We start from the raw sequence: 23918 nt of genomic DNA, 5'->3' as shown, positions 1-23918 counted from the left end.
GTGGAATTACAATGGTGAATATACAATTCAGTGTGGGACAGCAACATTGAAATCAAAAACCAATGCTCTATTGTATGATGGTAAAATGGGAACAGACAATGTTCCCTGTCCTACCATCTCATCCTTCGTGGCCTAGGTGATGATCCTAAGTTAAATTAAAATAATATAAAACAATAATATAAGACCACCTTGATTGCAATACACACAATCACCCTCACACTTGTAGTATCTACACTAACAGAGCCTCCAACATACAGATGCACTTTTCCAAGATAATTAAAAATCAATTGGGCTCAAGCTCAATGTGTGTAATCTAATCAGTTTTTGACATCCACCTTCAAATCCTGAAACTTTAAACTTTTAGATTTTAGTCCCTAATGTTTATTGCAAAGCTCCTTTCCAATAAGATAATTGTTTTGCCTATTTATTAATTTATTCAGGCAAAGATTTGTTCAGTGCCCCTCATGAGGCACTTCCATTCTTTAGGTCTTTTCCCTTATATTATTGTAAAAGTAAGGGACCTGCAAATTCTGGGTTCTCTAAGAAAAGAAGACTTATCCCTGTCTCCAGGGCCAGTGGAGATTTCTCTGTCAAATCGGTTTTCACCCTGAGGGTGAATTCATGTGTAGGACAGAGTAGATCATGAGGAAGGAGGAGAAAGTTGGAGGCTGACGTGGGTCTGGTTGGTGACCGGGTCTGTCCATGCTGTGTAAGCCCTGGGTTCCTGTACTGGTATCAGGAAGTGGGAAGCACACGCCCACACTTTGGTGAGTTGAGCAAGCTCACAACACAGGTGAACAGCCACGTCACATATTCCAGACAAACGTCTATAAGGCAAGCTTTTATTGTCAGGAAGATGGAAGACACCAACAAGAGTTTGCATTTGACACTATCTTTATAACAAATAGCAGTAAAAGGAGGTTCCATTACAGTAGAAAGAGCCTAAAGACAATGAAGTAACCTTGATTTGCTGCAGCTGAGAAGGGTTCCCTCAGAGAAGGAGTCCTGAGCATCCAGTCCGGGTCCTGACTTAGCCCTGCTCACGTGCGGCCAGTGCAAATGAAAGGCCTGACAGGGTAAGTGAACAGGCCATCCTCGTACCTCCAAAGGAGGGAGCGCCTGGCAACGTCCACAAAACCCATACTCCCACTGTCAAAATCAAGGAACACGCCAACCCTGCCCTGAGGTTTCCCTATGTACCGAGGAGTGTTCGGGATGGTGGTCCAGAGACGGTAATGATGACCCTCCTTCACACACACAAGGAGAAAGTTGTCCCTGTTGGATTCCTTCAGTATGCCATCATCCTTCCTTGTCCAGGAATCCTTACAGATGCCTACAGCCCAGTCCCAAGAGCCGTCCACATCCACCTGCCAGTACTGTTTGTCAGAGGTGAAGCCCCGGGATCCCCATGCAGCAAAATACTGCGATGTTGTGCCATCCAAAGACACATAGAGGCTGTCACGCTCATACTTCAAACTTCTTGCATCATCAAACAGCCTGATGTGCTGTCTGCTTACTTCATTATGGAATGAAATTGTTACTGTGGAGAGATGAGAGAATACTGCAGTCAAAATCAATGTTAAAAAAAATTATGTCTATGAGAGAAGAGGGTCCACTTAGGGTCTCACTGGGAGAAAAAAAAAAAAACCTTAAGGTTATTAGAAGTGCAGTTCTAACTAGAAACATTGGATTCAAATGTTGCCAGGATATCTGCTGAGGAAACAGATAACTAGTTAGCATGGAAAACACTTTCTAAAAATTCAGAGATTATACAGGATAGGGAGGTCATGGCTACTTCTGGCTGGGTACTTTTCCTGACATCTAAAAGACTGGACACCAGGCACTGATCACCTCCAAGACCATGACAATATAACTCACCTCCACCTCCACTACCACTGCTCAGGGAAAAAAAAATACATTGTAGAGTAGAGAATTGGTGATCATTCTAGCATCTCAGTTAAGTTAGCAAATGGACACTGCAGAAACAAAGCCTAAGGATGGCTTCTTAAAAGTGGTTTCCTTGTAGGAATTTCCGCCTTTGATACGTGGTTCCAACGTGAGGCCTAGTCTTCCACTTCCTGCTACGTTACCCTCCAGAGTTAGGTTGATCATGAAGCTCTATGTGGCTCATCAACCACCGATTTGCTTCCTTGCTGTTGTTCACAAATCCTGGTCTCTGCATCTAATTTTTGTGGCTTATATATATTTTTCTGATTATATCAATGGAAAAAAACACATCATACATTCAATTGCCAAGAAACTTTCAAGCAAAAATGTTTTTGACCTCTAAGTAACTGCACTTAGACCCTGAAATTGGAACGTCCTGGATTAATAACCCGTTTTCTAGAATTCAGTGAACAACTGACATTGTATGTGATGCTATTTCTAGGGCTCAAGGAGCCATTTTTGGATCATGTCCTTTTTTTCATTATAAAAATTATTTATCAGATTTATAAGTAATTTATAAGGCCTGAATCACATCTATCCCTGCACCAGCCTGCGTGTATTTTGTAAGGATTTTAATGACCCTGTGACTGCACATGTCTATACATGCCTATTTGCAGGCTGTTCTATACAAGGTGAGAGATGAAGAGGGAAAGATTGTCTGTGGAAACATTATTGAAGGACCTTGCAGGGTGGACACACCGATGGGGTGACACTCACCTCGGAAGCGGTTGAGCCAGTCCATCAGCCCAGTGATGGGTCGTGCACGCAGTTCTGGCAGCAGAGGCTGAGGCATGTGCAGCTGTGCTGACTCGCTCCTGTAAGGAGGAAGACGCGGTTAAACTTTCTGCCGGCCAGGACTTCTTAACCACAGCCTTTAAGAAAAAGTCAGCATCCTTCAGCTCAACTCTCTTATCAAAATCCTTCTCTCCACAATCATGGGATGGGATCATGCCATTCTTAGGAAATTTTTTCTCACTTTAATTCACGACCTGATTTCACCCCCATTTCTCGGAGATACTTGCCTCTCTCACCTAATGCCTGGGAAGTACTAGTCCTTGCACTTCAGTGTGTTTATGATTTTGAAATTTAAATCAGAAAAAAACTGGCCTTTTAGAAACTTCTGCATTGAGCTGTACAGCACATACCTCTCTAAGCCACAGGCAAACTTCTGATGCTCAGTTCTGATTCAAACGGAACAGGAAATCATACTCAGCAAAACAGGCACCACACATGCACACACAAGCAATGTAGTATTATCTAGTAAGTTATGTGTTCCCTTTGTTAAATGCAGCTTGATCTCTTTCACAGCGCCCTGGTCAGCATCACAAGATTAGACTTGCCATTTCACTTTGTCTCCCAATTCCTGTCAAAAATAAAATTAAAAAGTATAAGATTAGACTTTTTCATAAATAGCCAACCAGGATTTGGTTTGGGGAAAACTTCAGAAGAGATCTAATCACCACCACAAGAAAACAGTCTGGAAAATCCGTTTTCCTTTTTCTCCCTAAAGAAAATTCTGGCATGATGTGTTGAAAGAATCTAAATTCTTCATAAATTAACAAACCTGAGGGTGAAAGAGAAAGAGCAAGAGAGAGAGAGAGAAAGAGAGAGAGTGAGAGAAAGGACAAAGGTAGTGATTGTGCATTGCTGCAACCCTCAGCTCTCTGTAAATTCGTCTTTCCTAAGGCTTGTCCAAAAGGGTAATATGCCCCTCCAAAAAGGCAACTCAAACCTAGGATATCCCAACAGGAGGTGGAAATATACGAGCTTTTGCCAAGTTTCTCCCATTGCCCAGCTGGAGATGAAAAAACTGAATGACAATACATAAGTTGTTCCTTTCTGGTTTTGACAGAAGCAAGCTACAAAAGGAGATTTGAGAAGGGAATATTCCTGGGGAGTCTCCATAATAACAATTCTGTAAAGCTTGCTCAGTCATGGTTTGGATGAGTTGCATTCCATCTATAATATTTCCAACTAGGAGAGACTCCCACCTTAGGATGCAAGAGATGAATAAATATCCCCCTGGTACCATTTAATGGTCATTGAAGGTGTGAGCTTCAGATAAAATATTTTCAGTCCTCAGTTCTTACCTGGAGCAGCTCCACATCTGGTTTATAGGACATTTTCATGAGCTCTTTGTATATTACTTTGAGGTCTGTCTTCTTACCACTCATTTCCTCTTGTCTTTTTCTGATTTTCTTACAAATCTTTTGGCTTTCTTTTATAATACTCCCTAAGTAGTAATTTTCTTCCTCCTGAAGAAATGGAGTTACCATCTGATAAGTTTTCCTAATCATGTCTCCATATCGATACACGTAGAACTGTTGTGAGATGGATTTCAACCGCATTTAGTTTGCTCTGATTCATGTTCTCTCCCAAGAAGCTACATCCATCCCAAATTCGTATTTTCTAAGAAATCAATTTATTCCTCTTTCCTTCACTTATTTTTCATTGTTTTTAACTACATCAAGAGCCAAAGCCACCCTTTCCTCAAACCACTTTCATCAAATTCATGAGTTCCTGAAACATCTGGAGAAAATCTTTTCATGGATCATTTCTTTCATATGCCTGATTTCAAATCTGAAAGACCCCATGCAAGCAATTGAAATGTATGGGTGATTCATACATCATATGAAGTATCCTCATCTCAATGTTAATAAGTAAATTCATTTCTCATCTCAATCCTCCCAAACTCCACAGCCCGAGTTTCTCTCTCAGCAGCCATGTTCCATTTTACTGTCAGGATTAGTATCCTCAGGAAAGATCTTCCTAAGAATCTCACCTACTGCCCTCAAACAGGTGCCAATGCCCATAGCCCTTTCTTTCTGCCCTCCTTTTTTCTATAAACAGGTTCTGTCCTCCCTCTAAGGCCACAGCCTCCTTCCCATATTGTTTGGAAGGTCATTCATCCTCATTCCATTGCATATTCCCTCTCAGTATTGATGGATTCACTCTCTCACTCTCCATCTGTCTTTCTCCTTGTTCCTTTTCTCCCTGAGGTTTTTCTTTAACATGTCACATTTTCTCCTACTTGAACTAATATCACTCTCTAGCTAGTGAGCTGTCACTTTTCACGATGACAGGCACACCCCTTAAATTCCTGTTCATGTCTCCTTTGTATCACCTGGGCTCATGTACTAATCAGACTGAAGTACTTGTGGTTCCCAATGATATGCCCTTTACTTTCTGGAATGTATGACTTACAGAAATCTGTGCCTGAAATAACCCACAGATTTTTAAACACCCACTTGATCTTCAGACGTGGGATTGATCTTAAACATGAGAAATTTTCCCTGGGATCCCGAATCATGGGCGTGGAATCGTCCACATCACTCCATGTGCCTCCACCTTAGCACCTGTGGCACATTCTTCTAGTGGATTTTTGTTGTGGTTACTGATCCATTAGATTCTAAAAAACCCAAGAGGCGGGTTTTGTGGGTTCAAATGGTACATAGACAATGTTTTTAAATGGTGTTCAACCCATTCTCAGAATTTCATGGCACATGATGATTTCACCTCAAATTATTCAGGGATAACTTTCTAGCATGTCTGCCTCAACTTGTTTCAAAGAGAAATACATTCCCATACTTACCATCCAAAGGTCAGTTCCTCTGCCATTTTTCTTGAGATTTCTTTCAATTTCTTGGGTCTTTTCCCATAAAGATCTCATTTCGTTTGCCAGCTTCTCCTGTAAAATAATTGAATTTTAACACCAGAAAAGCAAATAGATTGAGGTTTCAGACCCCAGACGATGGAGTGTACCCAGGGATGTCAGGTACAGGACCTAGAGGAAGACTAGAAGGATGGGAACAGATCACCACATTCCCCTATTCTTGCTCGCTATGGATCAGTTTTAGAAGATTCCACACTACAGAACCACACACCATCAGGGAATCTTAGATCTAGGGAAAGGAACAGGGTATTATTGAGCATGGCTAATTTTCATGTAGCTTGGCATCTTGCAGCAGAATTTGGATGTAGTGATGCTCGCTGCCTGCTGATTCCAATGTACTGCATCTTCCTTCTTTGTCCAGAGTCAGGAAACCTGTATCCAATGGAAAAGACTTTTTGCACTTATAGATTTTAGAAACAAAGACTCTTTCTCAAAATGAAGGCTTTATATAGCCTTGAGCATAATAATGTATCACCCAAAGAATTTCAATTAATTTTATCACCCAGCCATTGGATACAAGTTCCATAAAGGCAGGTATGCTGCAGCATTTTCTTCATAGCTTTGTCACTGCTACCCAGGTCTGTACCTGGCACTCAGTAAAGAGAGGGTTTAATCATCATTATGATCATAATATCCTTTTTTAAAAAAATATTTAATTTACTTATTTTGTTGTGACAGGTCTTAGTTGTGGCTCTCTGGGTCCTTAGTTGTGGCATGCTCACTCTTATATAGGACATGCGTGTGGGACCTAGTTCCCTGACCAGGGATCGAAGCTGGGCCCCCCTTCATTGGGAGCATGGAGTCTTAACCACTGTGCCACCAGGGAAGTCCTGATTGTAATATCCTTTTAATCTCTTAGCTGTACCATCCTCCAGCTCTCTAAGTGCTTGCACAAACATCACTCACCCAGTATTCCTCAGCAGCCTCTTCAGTGGAACGGTGTCTGTGAGCCCTGTGCTCCTGACTTTGAGAGCAGACCAAACAGAGCAAGCTCTTGTTGGCTTCACAGAAGATCTTCTTTGTCTCCTTATGGGTCCCACACATATGTTCCTCAGAGTTCAGGAAATTGCCCGAGATTTGCTTTTCTGACAATGGACACCAGATTCTTCAGAAGAAAATTGGTTTTGAGGTTTGTCTGCTGTGATCGTTGCCTGCACACTGGGCAACTGGCAGGGTCTTCAGCTTGCTCCCAGAAAAGACAGAGACAGGACCTACAGAAGCTGTGTCCACAGCCTATGGTGAGTGGGTCTAGAAGGTAATTCAGGCACACGAGACAGGTGAGCTCTTTCTGGAAGGCTTCTGGAATGTCTGAGTCCATTTTTCTGAGGGAAGGTAATCAGGAGTTTATTCCTCTACTTCAAAGACAAAAAAGGCCCAAGGAATATCAGACACAGATGGTCACTGAATAATACACTGCTGCAGGAAGGATTTTTCATTTGACAGAAATGGAAAACTGAGACACAAAGAGAACTCTCAAGAGCTACAGAAAATTTTCCCAGCTGCCAAACCAACACAACTTCTTGCCCTCTTTCCCTACCTAAAGGAGTACCTCAGGTTTTTTGAGATCTTATTTTCCTCTAGATAACATGAGCCGAGGAGTTTGATCTAATTTATAGCTCTGTGTGGTGGGTCCTGATTGCCCTAAACAATCAATCATGATGCTCAATGCCAGTCATTGATTTAGCGCCGCATACTTGACTAAGCTTGTATTTTTATTATTTCGTATAATTGTCAGGCATTTTTCTTTACATGTCCTTTTTTATCTCATTCTGAATCTAGATCCACAAACAGTTTTTTTCTTTGCAAAACACTTTCTGAATAATGCAGAGATAATGAAGAGGAACCTAAACATTGTCAGATTGGATCCTATTCTAACCAGAAGCAACTTACATGGATATACTAATCGGTTGAGTTTGCCTTCCTGTCTTATCTGTAGCACACTCATCAATCAAACCAAAATTGAAAGAGAATGGGTATATCTTCCCAGTCTTTAAAACTGTTATCAAGCACCCCTTTCACTTTGTGGTAAGATGCAGTTTGCATGTAATGGTAATAATCAGCGCCAAAAAACAAATCATGCTTTTTAAAACTGATTTTGCTAAATTATTGGGTCCTAGTGTCTGTACTAGTTAAGTAAAGAGGTTCCTCAACTTTCTTATATTTCTGCATGTACGCAAGTGTCACTTTTCTCTTGCCCAAACATTTCTTAGTTTCTTTAAAATTTCAGTCAGAATAACCCACATTTCTGAAGAGACAAAGTTTACTTCACTTTAAAACAATATTTTCTCCCAGATTATTGCATGCATTACCTAGTTCTGTTGTGTAGAATATTATGTCTCCTGTGTATACAGGCACTCTGCACTTTTAAAGTAGACTGTAGTAGGTACTGCACATGAAGTCAAATAGTCCTAAAAATTATTTTTAGGCTCTACATCAAACACAAACACATAAGATATCAGACAACCACTTTCTGAGTCTTTGTAATGCATAGGAATAACTAAGAGATGAACAAAATCAGATAACTAAAACTAATCACCATATTAATTCCAACATGTGTGCCAAGACAAGATGGCAATACAGAAATGCAGTCATTTCACTAAGTTGGCACACAAGATTATTTCAATGAAACAGCCTCAATTTTCTGTTAACATTAGGAAATTGTGTTTTTTCCCCTCAGGAGAGTCCCATGAACTGCTCTATGGTGAATTGTGTACTCACTGAAAGTGCTGTAGAAACAATCCTCGCTGGAGAAGTAATAAGACAATGTTCGCTTGGGGATCAAGGCTTCCAAGGGTGGTGGTGGTAGCTCTCAGAAGTCTCCAGAGCCAGGTGAGCTCCAAACACTGGCTCTCAGTTCTGGAGAAGAATGAGTTTGGCTCCTTCAGTGTCCTTACATTGAGCTCCGAACCACACCCGCTTTTTCCAAGTGATTGCATTTCACCAGTCTTCTAATAGGGTTAATATGGATGATGAGATTTCCTGAAACCTAGGACAAGACTGCTTTAACACCTTGGATAATCTTCATAAACCCATCTCTGCAAACATCTTCTCACCAAGAACCACTGATTATACCACAAAGCCACCCTCAAATGGGCCTTCATATGTGTTTCTAGATATCATGGATTTTTATTTTTAACTTACCAAAGAAGTTGGAAAGATGATTTCATCACTTAGAGAGTTTAGCAAATGTCTTGGAAAACTTGGAAATCTGATCAAGCTCCCTAGTGTCTCCCAGCAACAACAGGACAGGAGATTCTCTGCCTGGTGCTCCCCAACCCAGCTCAGGGCGGAGAGTAGAGAAAGGCCCCAGCACAGAGACCCCTTTGGGACAATGTCATTTATAGGTTGCTTTGGAACAAAACAGAAACAACAATAACCACAATGGGAAAATTAGGACAAAGAAACATTTTGAAGAAATAACACATACCCTTCCCTTCCTTTCCTGATATATTTCTCACTGAACAATCAACTTGAGAATGCAAAGTTTTTGGAAGGAGTGAGAATCATGACCCTCTCTTGAAGTCTTCCAAGATACATGTACCATATATATAAGTTTCCAGTGGTTGATGCTCCTAAATGTTTATGAACATGATTTAAAAATGACCTTGAACTGCAAAAGCACAACCTCTCTCTCATGGGGGACCACAATTGTTACAAGCATTCCCAAGGTCATTATTTTTCAATTCTTAACCGATTTCCCTAGCACCCTTCTTTTCTAAGTGAAGTATGGCAATATAGGTTAATTACTACAATAATAATTTGTGTTCCCAATTAGTCATAAAGTGGTTTTGAGAATGCTGACATGAAAGTGATTTTATTTTATTTCTCTGTTTTTCTATATTTTACATATTGCAGCAGTCACTAAAATCAGAGCACCAGATGCAAATGTACAGTTTCCTCTTCAGGAGACACTGACACTCTGGATCTCCTCAGTGGAAGAGTTTGAAGACAGCACTAGCCCAGAGTTCCCTGGAGAGGATGACACTGGGCCTGTAAGTGTGTGTTTAATTAGGAGCCTGCCCCTCAAGCAGCAGCTAGGAAGACACATAAGTGTAAGCTCTCTAGTTTAAAATCACGATAAAAGACTTGACTTATGTCTGCAAAACTGCTTCATGGTATCACTTGGATTAGTTTAGTGCCTGATTGAATAATCAGAGGTGTGTGCATGCTCAAACATGCTGCTGCCCTCACTTCCCCCTTTGTAGTCTAGCCCAGCCAAGTTGGCATGTCAAGAAGCCATCATGAGGTTATATGCTGCAAAAGTTATCAAACATAAAAATAAGTCTCCTTGATCTATTTTAAGTTTATTATTCAAGACCACCCACAGAATGAATGCCCTAGATATATTGATACGTTCTGGAACTCAATAAGTTGATCATATTACTACACATTTCTGATTGCAAAGGTAAGAAACTAACATTTTGGCTTCTAAGTTTACTGTCTGTGCGCTTGACTGACATCAGTGAAATTCTATTTTTAATTTTATATCATTCAGTATTGTGAATTGTTTTGCAGTGTTTTTTTGTTGTCATGTGGAATCAGCTCTTTTAGAATATTAATAAAAATCCATTGGTTGAAAACATACAAGAGATCATAGACTAAATCAGTAATTACCAGCTATTGTCACTGACGTAACAGGTTAATAATATGTAGTATATTTTGTTCAGTAATATCCAGCATTTCAGAAATTTTGATTGATTTCTATTTATTGATTTAGCTATTGAAAATGCAGCATAGGGACTTCCCTGGTGGCGCAGTGGATAAGACTCCAAGGTCCCAGTGCAGGGGCCCTGGGTTCGATCCCTGGTCAGGGAACTAGATCCCACATGTATGCTGCAACTAAGAGTTCGCATGCCACAACTAAGGAGCCTGCCTGCCACAACTAAGACCTGGAGCAACCAAATAAGTAAATAAATATTAAAAAAAAGAAAGATATCTTTAAAAAAAGAAAAAAAATGCAGCTTAATACATTCTTTTGTACATATATCCTTGTTTTTGAGAATTTCTATTGGAAAGTATGTTCAAGATGATGTTGCTGAGTTAAAAGGATATGTGGATATAAGCTTTTTTTTTTTTTTTGCGGTACGCGGGCCTCTCACTGCTGTGGCCTCTCCCGTTGCAGCACACAGGCTCCGGACGCGCATGCTCAGCGGCCATGGTTCACGGGCCTAGGCGCTCCACGGCATGTGGAATCTTCCCGGACCGGGGCACGAACCCGTGTCCCCTGCATCGGCAGGCGGACTCTCAATCACTGCACCACCAGGGAAGCCCGAGATAAGCTTTTGATAGTTGCCAGTGGACTCTCCTGAATCAGAGTGGGATGGTCTTGCTGTGACTGAATGGATGCGGGACTGTGAACATGTTTCCTCAGCCTCCCACTGAATGAGAATTGTGGTGGGATGAACACAGCTCAGAGCCAGGGAAGGAACAGGGCTTGCAGGTCTCCAGCCAGCTCCTCAGGACTCTTAGCCAGTGCAGCACCGCCTGTGAGGCATCTGCCTTTTTGAAGCTCTGGGACAAATTTGAGAAGAGTGTCCTTATAAAACAGAGGCTTTGGAGGATGGAGTTATAGTGACCAAGAAGCTCAGCAGGCAGGCCAGGGCCGTCACACCTATCAGGGTGGAGGAGAATGGATTCCTAGGTGACATGGGAAACACTGGCCATAGGCTTAGAGAAAGGACTGAAGCCCTTGGTGAGGGGAGAGTAGAATTTCAGCCAGATCTTTCTCTCTGTAACCCCTGCTCCTGCACATAAACACTCCCACATAGCAGCTCCACTGTTGACTGAAGTCCATGTTGCTTTGCTGTTGCTGCAGAGGTGAGGGGCCAGGAGCAAACAGCTGGGCACCTCAACCTCCTCTCCCTCGGTATGTTGGGGCTTTAGCTCCTGGCTCCAGAAGAACCAAAGCAGAAGAAACTTTTCGCACCTTATTTCATTAGATACAACTTCAAATACAATGTTGAAAAGGAGTGGTGAGAGAAAACACATTTGCTTTTTTCCTGATCTTACCAGAAGTCTTCTGGTTTCTCACAATTAAGTATAATGTTAGCTGTACGTTTTTGTAGATGGTCTTTATCAAGTTGAGGATGTTTCTTTCTATTTCTTGTTTGCAGAGGTTTGTTTTTTTTTTTTTTTACCATAAATGAGTACTGAATTTTGTCAAATGCTTTTGTTGCATCTGTTGATACAATCACATCATTTTTTTCTTCATTGTACTATTGACGTGATATGTTACATTAATTGTTGTGAATGTTGAACCAGCTTTGCATATCTGGGATAAAGCCCACTTGGTCATGGTGCAGAATTTCTTTTATACATTGTTGGATTCTATCTTATAATATTTTGCTGAGGAATTTTGTATCTATGCTTATGAAATTTATTGTTCTTTTCATTTCTTGTGATCTTTTTGTCTGTTTTTGGTCTTTGGGTACTGAATGCTGGCTTCATACAACGAGTTAGGACATATTCCCTCTGCTTCTATTTTCTGGAAGAGGCAGCAGAGAATTGCTTCTTCATCATTAAAATTTGGTAGATTTCACCAGTGGATCCATCTGAGCCTTGTGATTTCTATTTTGGAAGGTTTCTAAACCTTGACTCAAATTCCTTAATAGATGTAGGACTATTCAAATGGTCTCTTTTTTCTTATTTGGATTTTGATAAATTGGTTCTTTTAAGAAATTAACTTTTTCTCCAGGATACCAAATCTGCATAGAGTTGTTCATAACATTCCTATTTATCCTTTTAATGTCCATAGTATCTGTCATAATGTCTCCTCTTTCATTTCTGATATTAATAATTTGTGCCTTCACTCTTTTTTCTTAGTTAAGTTGCATAAAGACTTTTTCATTTAATGATTTTTATTTACTGTTAAAAAGCACAGTATATATGGGCTTCCCTGGTGGCGCAGTGGTTGAGAGTCCGCCTGCCGATGCAGGGGACACGGGTTCATGCCCCGGTCTGGGAAGATCCCATATGCCGCGGAGCGGCTGGACCCATGAGCCATGGCCGCTGAGCCTGCGCGCCCGGAGCCTGTGCTCCGCAACGCAAGAAATCGTATAAAATTTTGTCAACAATATTTTATGAAAAGAATTCCAATTAATATATGCATGCCCCAGAAAGCAAAGCATAATCTACCTCTCTTTTAAGGATAGGAAGGACTTAGTGACTCAATTCCATAAAACAGAGTAATAAAAGAGGAAAAAAATCAACGTTACAGGAAAGAAACCTTCCAAATACGACCTTAACCAAGTAATCACGCTTAACATCAACAGTCATGTCAGGTGGATACCTCTTAATTCTGATAGGATGTGATGAGAAGAATGTTTTACCTTTGTGTTGCTCCTCTCGAAAACATAACCCCAGTCTAATTATGAGAAAACCCAACAGTGAGCATCATTTTACAAAAGGCCTGGCCAGTATATTTTAAAACTGTGAAGGTCATGAAAATCAAGAAAAGAAACTGTCACAAACCAGAGGAGGAATGAGCACAAAGGACCATCCTGGATGGGATCCTGGAATGGGAAAAGGATGTTAATATGAAAACTGGTGCAATCTAAATAAAGTTTGGAATTAAAAAATCTGGAGATAATAGTAGTCAATGTTGATTTCCTAGTTTTGACAAATGTTGCATAAAATAAAAGATGATAATTTTAGGGGAAAAAGAAACTACGTGAGGGTGTATATGATAAATCTCTGTATCTTTTTTTCAACTTTTTTGCAATTCTAAAATAATCCAGAGTAAAATTTAAAAGTTTACTAAAAAGATAAACACATGAATAATTGAATCTCCATATGAACTGTTAAATCCACACAGTGTAATATTAAATAGAAGATGAAAAGTATACAATCTTTGCATGTACTGATATGAAAGTACTTCATGACATATTTCTCTAACGAAAAAGGCAAATTCTGGAAGGGTTTATATAACATAATTGAGTATCTGCAAAATATCCACATAAATCAGTGTTTTCCTACCACGAATTTTGTGTGTGTGATAGGTGGAAGCCTGATTCAGACCTGAGTCTCTGAATCTCCACAGCTGGGTCTGCTTTTCCTCTCAGTTCTGCTCTATGCCCCTGTTTCTCTTTTGCGGTATCTATCGAGGATGCCACTTCAGGAGCAGGCTTTCACGTTGCACTTGCCTGGCATTTTCTCTTTTCTGTTGTGATGGTTTGCGAGTAGATCCTCATGGGATTATACATTCACAGCTAAATCCTCTCAGTGAAGATCTCAGGGATGACTTGTGTCCAGCTTAGTCCCATCAAATTTGAGAATCAATTCTTTCTGCAGAAAAAAAGACATGTCTAAAATCTCATATTGGATTGTCTTCTGTGTGTAATATTTCGTACTATGTTTCAGTGCCTAAATCGTGACTATGAGTCAGTGCCTATGATATAAGGATAACAATAACTGCCTAGAAATAAAAAGAGTGGGGATCTGTGTTTGTGGAAAGAGCAGAGGGGACATTTGAAGAGAGGAGAGCCAAGCACCATGGGGGAAGGCGGTGAGTACCAAGAATCTGGAAAAGCTATAATGGGACAATATAAAAATTATAATAGGTAATACTTTTAATTTTATGTGCTTAGAAGACTTTTTTGTGATTTTTAAATATTGAAATCAAAGAAAGGAAGTTATTATTTATCTGAAGCTAGGATAATTCTGAACAGTTGTGGCTAACTTAGGTCTATGATAGGTTCCAGAGCCTGAACAGATTCTGATTCTGTCTAAGAAAAGATGAGTCCCACAGATTTAGCAGAAATGTTAGGGAGGACTTTGAACATTATCTGCATGGAGCATTTTGAGCCAAATATTTCTATTTCTTAAGAAGCAGAGTGGGGGGGACCTTGAAGATGGCGGAAGAGTAAGACGCGGAGATCACCTTTCTCCCCACAGATACGCCAGAAATACATCTACACGTGGAACAACTCCTACAGAACATCTACTGAAGGCTGGCAGAAGACCTCAGACCTCCCAAAAGGCAAGAAACTCCCCACATACCTGGGTAGGGCAAAAGAAAAAAAGAAAAAACAGAGACAAAAGAATAGGGACGGCACCTGCACCAGTGGGAGGGAGCTGTGAAGGAGGAAAAGTTTCCACACACTAGGAAGCCTCTTCGCGGGCGGAGAGTGCGGGAGGCGGAGGGGGTAGCTTTGGAGCCGCGGAGGAGTGCACAGCAACAGGGGTGCGGAGGGCAAAGCGGGGAGATTCCCGTACAGAGGATCGGTGCCGACCGGCACTCACCAGCCGAGAGGCTTGTCTGCTCACCCGCCGGGGTGGGCGGGGCTGCGAGCTGAGGCTTGGGTTTCGGTCGGAGCGCAGGGAGAGGACTGGGGTTGGCGGCTTGAACATAGCCTGAACGGGTTAGTGCACCAAGGCTAGCCGGGAGGGAGTCCTGGGAAAAGTCTGCACCTGCCGAAGAGGCAAGAGACTTCTTCTTCCCTCTTTGTTTCTTGGTGCGCGAGGAGAGGGGTTTCAGAGCGCTGCTTAAAGGAACTCCAGAGACAGGCGGGAGCCGCGGCGAAAAGCGCGGACCCCAGAGACGGGCGCGAGACGCTAAGGCTGCTCCTGCCGCCACCAAGGGGCCTGTGTGCGAGCACAGGTCACTCTCCACACCTCCCCTCCCGTGAGCCTGTGCAGCCCGCCACTGCCAGGGTCCCGTGATCCAGGGACAACTTCCCCGGGAGAACGCACGGCGGGCCTCAGGCTGGTGCAACGTCATTCCGGCCTCTGCCGCCGCAGGCCCGCCCCGCACGCAGTACCCCTCCCTCCCCACCGGCCTCAGTGCGCCAGAGCCCCCGAATCAGCGGCTCCTTTAACCCCGTCCTGTCTGAGCGAAGAACAGACGCCCTCCAGCGACCTACACGCAGAGGCGGGGCCAAATCCAAAGCTGAGCCCCGGGAGCTGTGAGAACAAAGAAGAGAAAGGGAGATGTCTCCCAGCAGCCTCAGAAACAGCGGATTAAAGCTCCACAATCAACTTGATGTACCCTGCATCTGTGGAATACCTGAATAGACAACGAATCATCCCAAATTGAGGAGGTGGGCTTCGAGGGCAAGATCTATGATTTTTTCCCCTTTTCCTCTTTTTGTGAATGTGTATGTGTATGCTTCTGTGTGAGATTTTGTCTGCATAGTTTTGCTTCCACCATTTGTCCTAGGGTTCTATCCGTCCATGGTTTTTTTTATTTTTAATTTTTTTCTTAATAATTAATTATAATAACTTTATTATACTTTTCTTTCTTTCTTTCTTTCTTTCTTTCTTTCTTTCTTTCTTTCTTTCTTTTCTTCCTTCCTTCCTTCCTTCCTTCCCTCCTTTAGACAATGAATCATCCCAAATTGAGGAGGAGGTCTCTGAGAGCAAGATTTATGATTTTTTCCCCTTTACCTCTTTTTGTGAGGGTGTATGTGTATGCTTCTGTGTAAGGTTTTGTCTGTATAGCTTTGCTTCCAACATTTGTCCTAAGGTTCTATCCGTCCCTTTTTTTTTTCTAAATAATTATTTTTTAATTCAATAACTTTATTATACTTTAAATTATTTTACTGTATCTTCTTTCTTTCTGTCTTTTTTCCTTCCTTCCTTCCCTCCTTCCTTCCTTCCTCCCTCCCTCCCTTCCTCCTTTCTTTCCTTCTTTGCCTCTTTCTTTCTTCCTTCCTTCCTTCCTTCCTTCCTTCCTTCCTTCCCTCCTTTCTTTCTTTCATTCTTCATACTTCTACTAATTCTCTCTACTTTTTCTCCCTTTTATTCTGAGCCGTGTGGATGAAAGGCTCTTGGTGCTCCAGCCAGGAATCAGGGCTCTGCCTCTGAGGTAGGAGAGCCAACTTCAGGACACTGGTCAACAAGAGACCTCCCAGCTACACATAATATCAAACGGCGAAAATCTCCCAGAGACCACCATCTTAACACCAGCACCCAGCTTCACTCAATGACCAGCAAGCTGCAGTGCTGGACAACCTATGCCAAAAAACTACCAAAACAGGAACACGACCCCACCCATTAGCAGAGAAGCTGCCTAACATCGTAATAAGGCCACAGACACCCCAAAACACATCACCAGACGTGAACCTGCCCACTAGAGAGACAAGATCCAGCCTCATCCACCACAACACAGGCACTAGTCCCCTCCACCAGGAAGCCTACACAACCCACTGAACCAACCTTAGCCACTGGAGACAGACATCAAAAACAGCGGGAACTATGAACCTGCAGCCTGCAAAAAGGAGACCCCAAAAACAGTAAGATAAGCAAAATGAGAAGACAGAAAAACACACAGCAGATAAAGGAGCAAGATAAAAATGCACCAGACCTAACAAATGAAGAGGAAATAGCCAGTCTACCTGAAAAAGAATTCAGAATAATGATAGTAAGGATGATCCGAAATCTTGGAAATAGAATAGACAAAATGCAAGAAACAGTTAACAAGGACCTAGAAGAAATAAAGATGAAACAAGCAACGATGAACAACACAATAAATGAAATTAAAAGTAATCTAGATGGGATCAGTAGCAGAATAACTGAGGCAGAAGAACGGATAAGTGACCTGGAAGATAAAATAGTGGAAATAACTACTGCAGAGCAGAATAAAAAAGAAAGAATGAAAAGAACTAAGGACAGTCTCAGAGACCTCTGGGACAACATTAAACGCACCAACATTCGAATTATAGGGGTTCCAGAAGAAGAAGAGAAAAAGAAAGGGACTGAGAAAATATTTGAAGAGATTATAGTTGAAAACTTCCCTAATATGGGAAAGGAAATAGTTAATCAAGTCCAGGAAGCACAGAGAGTCCCTTACAGGATAAATACAAGGAGAAACACGCCAAGACACATATTAATCAAACTATCAAAAATTAAATACAAAGAAAGCATATTAAAAGCAGCAAGGGAAAAACAACAAATTACACACAAGGGAATCCCCATAAGGTTAACAGCCGATCTCTCAGCAGAAACCCTACAAGCCAGAAGGGAGTGGCAGGACATACTGAAAGTAATGAAGGAGAAAAACCTGCAACCAAGACTACTCTACGCAGCAAGGATCTCATTCAGATTTGATGGAGAAATTAAAACCTTTACAGACAAGCAAAAGCTGAGAGAATTCAGCACCACCAAACCAGCTTTACAACAAATGCTAAAGGAACTTCTCTAGACAAGAAACACAAGAGAAGGAAAAGACCTATAATAACGAACCCAAAACAATTTAGAAAATGGGAATAGGAACATACATATCGATAATTACCTTAAATGTAAATGGACTAAATGCTCCCACCAAAAGACACAGATTGGCTGAATGGATACAAATACAAGACCCTGACATATGCTGTCTACAAGAGACCCACTTCAGACCTAGAGACACATACAGACTGAAAGTAAGGGGATGGAAAAATATATTCCATGCAAATGGAAACCAAAAGAAAGCTGGAGTAGCAATTCTCATATCAGACAAAATAGACTTTAAAATAAGGACTATTAGAAGAGACAAAGAAGAACACTACATAATGATCAAGGGATCGATCCAAGAAGAAGATATAACAATTGTAAATATTTATGCACCCAACATAGGAGCACCTCAATACATAAGGCAAATACTAACAGCCATAAAAGGGGAAATCGACAGTAACACATTCATAGTAGGGGACTTTAACACCCCACTTTCACCCATGGACAGATCATCCAAAATGAAAATAAATAAGGAAACATAAGCTTTAAATGATACATTAAACAAGATGGACTTAATTGATATTTATAGGACACTCCATCCAAAAACAACAGAATACACATTTTTCTCAAGTGCTCATGGAACATTCTCCAGGATAGATCATATCTTGGGTCACAAATTAAGCCTTGGTAAATTTAAGAAAATTGAAATTGTATCAAGTGTCTTCTCCGACAACAATGCCATGAGACTAGATATCAATTACAGGAAAAGATCTGTAAAAAATACAAACACATGGAGGCTAAACAATACACTACTTAATAATGAAGGGACAACTGAAGAAATCAAAGAGGAAATCAAAAAATACCTAGAAACATATGACAATGGAGACACAATGACCCAAAACCTATGGGATGCAGCAAAAGCAGTTCTAAGGGGGAAGTTTATAGCAATACAAGCCCACCTTAAGAAGCAGGAAACATCTCGAATAAACAACCTAACCTTGCACCTCAAGCAATTAGAGAAAGAAGAACAAAAATAAACCAAAGCTAGCAGAAGGAAAGAAATAATAAAAATCACATCAGAAATAAATGAAAAAGAAATGAAGGAAACAATAGCAAAGATCAATAAAACTAAAAGCTGGTTCTTTGAGAAGATAAACAAAATAGATAAACCACTAGCCAAACTCATCAAGAAAAAAAGGGAGAAGACTCAAATCAATAGAATTAGAAATGAAAAAGGAGAAGTAACAACTGACACTGCAGAAATAAAAAAGATCATGAGAGATTACTACAAGCAACTCTATGCCAATAAAATGGACAATCTGGAAGAAATGGACAAATTCTTAGAAATGCACAACCTGCCAAGACTGAATCAGGAAGAAATAGAAAATATGAACTGACCAATCGCAAGCACTGAAATTGAAACTGTGATTAAAAATCTTCCAACAAACAAAAGCCCAGGACCAGATGGCTTCACAGGCGAATTCTATCGAACATTTAGAGAAGAGATAACACCTATCCTTCTCAAACTCTTCCAAAATATAGCAGAGGGAGGAACACTCCCAAATTCCTTCTACGAGGCCACCATCACCTTGACACCAAAACCAGACAAGGATGTCACAAAGAAAGAAAACTACAGGCCAATATCACTGATGAACATAGATGCAAAAATCCTCAACAAAATACTAGCAAACAGAATCCAACAGCATATTAAAAGGATCACACACCATGATCAAGTGGGGTTTATTCCAGGAATGCAAGGATTCTTCAATATACGCAAATCTATCAATGTGATAAACCATATTAACAAATTGAAGGAGAAATATCATATGATCTTCTCAATAGATGCAGAGAAAGCTTTTGACAAAATTCAACACCCATTTATGATAAAAACCCTGCAGAAAGTAGGCATAGAGGGAACTTTCCTCAACATAATAAAGGCCATATATGACAAGCCCACAGCCAACATCATCCTCAATGGTGAAAAATTGAAAGCATTTCCACTAAGATCAGGAAAAAGACAAGGTTGCCCACTCTCACCACTGTTATTCAACATAGTTTTGGAAGTTTTAGCCACAGCAATCAGAGAAGAAAAGGAAATAAAAGGAGTCCAAATCGGAAAAGAAGAAGTAAAGCTGTCACTCTTGGCAGATGACATGATACTATACATAGAATCCTAAAGATGCTACCAGAAAACTACTGGAGCTAATCAATGAATTTGGTAAAGTAGCAGAATACAAAATTAATGCACAGAAATCTCTGGCATTCCTATATACTAATGATGAAAAATCTGAAAGTGAAATCAAGAAAACACTCCCATTTACCATTGCAACAAAAAGAATAAAATATCTAGGAATAAACCTACCTAAGGAGACAAAAGACCTGTATGCAGAAAATTTTAAGACACTGATGAAAGAAATTAAAGATGATACAAATAGATGGGGAGATATACCATGATCTTGGATTGGAAGAATCAACATTGTGAAAATGACTCTACTACCCAAAGCAATCTATAGATTCAATGCAATCCCTATCAAACTACCACTGGCATTTTTCACAGAACTAGAACAAAAAATTTCGCAATTTGTTTGGAAACACAAAAGACCCCAAATAGCCAAAGCAATCTTGAGAACGAAAAAAGGAGCTGGAGGAATCAGGCTCCCTGACTTCAGACTATACTACAAAGCTACAGTAATCAAGACAGTATGGTACTGGCACAAAAACAGAAAGATAGATCGATGGAACAGGATAGAAAGCCCAGAGATAAACCCACACACATATGGACACCTTATCTTTGATAAAGATGGCAGGAATGTACAGTGGAGAAAGGACAGCCTCTTCAATAAGTGGTGCTGGGAAAACTGGACAGGTACATGTAAAAGTATGAGATTAGATCACTCCCTAACACCATACACAAAAATAAAATTAAAATGGATTAAAGACCTAAATGTAAGGCCAGAAACTATCAAACTCTTAGAGGAAAACATAGGCAGAACACTCTATGACATAAATCACAGCAAGATCCTTTCTGACCCACCTCCTAGAGTAATGGAAATAAAAACAAAAATAAACAAATGGGACCTAATGAAACTTCAAAGCTTTTGCACAGCAAAGGAAACCATAAACAAGATCAAAAGACAACCATCAGAATGGGAGAAAATATTTGCAAATGAAGCAACTGACAAAAGGTTAATCTCCAAAATTTACAAGCAGCTCATGCAGCTCAATAACAAAAAAACAAACAACCCAATCCAAAAATGGTCAGAAGACCTAAATAGACGTTTCTCCAAAGAAGATATACAGACTGCCAACAAACACATGAAAGAATGCTCAACATCATTAATCATTAGAGAAATGCAAATCAAAACTACAATGAGATATCATCTCACACCAGTCAGAATAGCCATCATCAAAAAATCTAGAAACAATAAATGCTGGAGAGGGTGTGGAGAAAAGGGAACCCTCTTGAACTGCTGGTGGGAATGTGAATTGGTTCAGCCACTATGGAGAACAGTATGGAGGTTCCTTAAAAAACTACAAATAGAACTACCATATGACCCAGCAATCCCACTACTGGGCATATACCCTGAGAAAACCATAATTCAAAAAGAGTCATGTACCAAAATGTTCATTGCAGCTCTATTTACAATAGCCCGAAGATAGAAACAACCTAAGTGCCCATCATCGGATGAATGGATAAAGAAGATGTGGCACATATATACAATGGAATATTACTCAGCCATAAAAAGAAACGAAACTGAGCTATTTGTAATGAGGTGGATAGACCTAGAGTCTGTCATACAGAGTGAAGTAAGTCAGAAAGAAAAAGACAAATACCATATGCTAACACATATATATGGAATTTAAGAAAAAAAATGTCATGAAGAACCTAGGGGTAAGACAGGAATAAAGACGCAGACCTACTGGAGAACGGACTTGAGGATATGGGGAGGGGGAAGGGTGAGCTGTGACAGGGCAAGAGAGAGTCATGGACATATACACACTAACAAACGTAAGGTAAATAGCTAGTGGGAAGCAGCCGCATGGCACAGGGATATTGGCTCGGTGCTTTGTGACAGCCTGGAGGGGTGGGATAGGGAGGGTGAGAGGGAGGGAGACGCAAGAGGGAAGACATATGGGAACATATGTATATGTATAACTGATTCACTTTGTTATAAAGCAGAAACTAACACACCATTGTAAAGCAATTATACCCCAATAAAGATGTTAAAAAAAAAAAAGAAGCAGAGTGACTCCCACTAATATTTGGGTAACTGAAGGAACAATTATATGTCTGCCCTTTGTATTGTCCTGTGGGAACTGCTGTGTCATAAAGTGAAACAAACAGCAAAGAAACAGCAGAACCTGGAGAGGTCTCAAGATAAGCACCAGTTCTGACATCCAATGTCTTCTGTGTCCAGTGCACTAAGGCTGGTCCTTAAAAATTAAATACTAGCAATACTAACAATGGGTCCCTAATTCGTAACAGACCAACATACAAAGGAAGAGTCAACATTTCCCCCCAAGTATTGGAGGTAATGACAGAAAGAAATCATTTGCTAAGGATAGGACAGACACACCACAAAAATTACCCCATCAGTGAATATTATACCCAACTAATGATTTTTCTTTGTGTTGAAAAATATCATTTTCTCAGTATTAGCACCAAGGAAAGCAGAAGCATCTGGATGAAACTGAATTAAAATTTCTCCTCTACAATATTTAATTGGCATACATGAGTGCATATATATATGACAGTGAGTTGTGTGTGTGTGTGTGTATATAATGAAGGAAGAAAATATGAAAAGGTTTAACTATTGCCCATGATATTTGATTTGACTGATAATATTTTGTGATATATCTCAAAAAAATGGATGCCTTTTAAATATTAATTCTATAATAGAAATTTAAAGATGAATGATCCTACTCTATGGTTACTATAATCCACTTATAATATATGTAATTTAATTCTGTGGATGAAATTATGGAAATATAAATTTAACCCAAAACCTATTCCGTATTTCAGAAGGGGATAGGCAGAAGTCTATTTCCCCTTAGCACCAACCAAAAAGCACAAGATAAAATAGTTACATAAGTAGTACCCATAATTCTCAATTATTTTTTGAGCAGTGTTTTTGCAAGTGACAATTTCCATGGAGTCAAGGTGAGAAAGGAAAAGAGGTAGAATTCAGGGCTGTAGCCTCTATTTTCCATTCAAGGACTAACCTGCAATGCTTCTTCTGTTCAGAGTCATTTGGAGTTGGCTGGACTATGGAAAACTCTGAAAGTTACAGCTGCTGACCCATCCAAGAGAACATAGAACCCCTGACCTGATTGGATGGATTTTCCTACCAGCATTGATGAGACCCATTCTACAATCTTCTTGTGAGTAAAATTTTCTGAGTAAAGGAATTCATATTTCTTTCCCTTAAAAATAAAAATTTTTTTAAATTTAACAGCAGACTTAAGAATTTCTCAGGTGTATGAAATATTCCTAGTTAATAAAAACTATGTAATTACTTTCAGTTTACTCTGGAGCCATAGAATTATAATCCCTACAAATGTTTGAAATTTATAAAGGAATACAAATGTTTCTGCTAATTTATGATTTCTATGGTGTAAAAGTAAGATGTGGGTTTCTGGAGAGGAAATCCTAGACAGGTAGTTTTTCCATTTGGCATGATACCTAAAACTTGGTTGGGAACCTGCGTTGTAGAAGGTGAAGAGTAATGCTTCTTCAGGAAAGTTTGCAGCTTCGGTCTTTAAAGTGCCCCATGACAATCCAGCAACTGGTGATGGCTGCGAAAATGTAACACTGGTGACACACTGAATACCAGAAAGCAGAGGAACTTCTGCACTCGCTCTGATATAGAAGTGGGAATTTTGATTAATTTCTGTCATTTATTTGAAAGCACGGTATATCAGATGGCACTGGTTTTTATTTTAACTTGGAATTTTCATATTTCCAAATGGGACAACACTTGTGATAGGATAGTCAATCTGATATGATTGGCAATATATTGATCTGCTAGTCTAAGAAATGGATTCCCTTTACATTAAGGTCACTTAAATTCACGGGTGTCAATGTCAACGAGAAGAGAAAATTCAATTGTTTGAATTCTCAAAACTGAAGGTTGTAGTTAAAAAGAGA

General features: G+C 40.2%; 1 protein-coding gene across 1 annotated transcript in view; it reads right to left on the bottom strand.

Annotated features, from left to right (window-relative positions):
• Positions 1 to 1040: 1040 nt before the first annotated feature.
• Positions 1041 to 23918, bottom strand: part of LOC132526528 (uncharacterized) — a 42486-nt gene continuing 19608 nt past the window's right edge. Inside the window, exons 8-14 of the mRNA XM_060160874.1 lie at positions 23454 to 23630; positions 6527 to 6725; positions 5540 to 5635; positions 4038 to 4268; positions 3288 to 3310; positions 2665 to 2762; positions 1041 to 1540 (exon numbers count right to left, since the gene is read on the bottom strand). Coding sequence (XP_060016857.1) covers positions 1041 to 1540; positions 2665 to 2762; positions 3288 to 3310; positions 4038 to 4268; positions 5540 to 5635; positions 6527 to 6725; positions 23454 to 23630 — 1324 coding nt within the window. The remainder of the gene's footprint in view (positions 1541 to 2664; positions 2763 to 3287; positions 3311 to 4037; positions 4269 to 5539; positions 5636 to 6526; positions 6726 to 23453; positions 23631 to 23918) is intronic.

The sequence above is a fragment of the Lagenorhynchus albirostris genome, chromosome 9, assembly GCF_949774975.1.
Source record: "Lagenorhynchus albirostris chromosome 9, mLagAlb1.1, whole genome shotgun sequence".
Classification (NCBI taxonomy): Eukaryota; Metazoa; Chordata; class Mammalia; order Artiodactyla; family Delphinidae; genus Lagenorhynchus; species Lagenorhynchus albirostris.
Note: the sequence above shows the minus strand (reverse complement) of the source record. Positions and strands in the feature narration are given on the sequence as shown.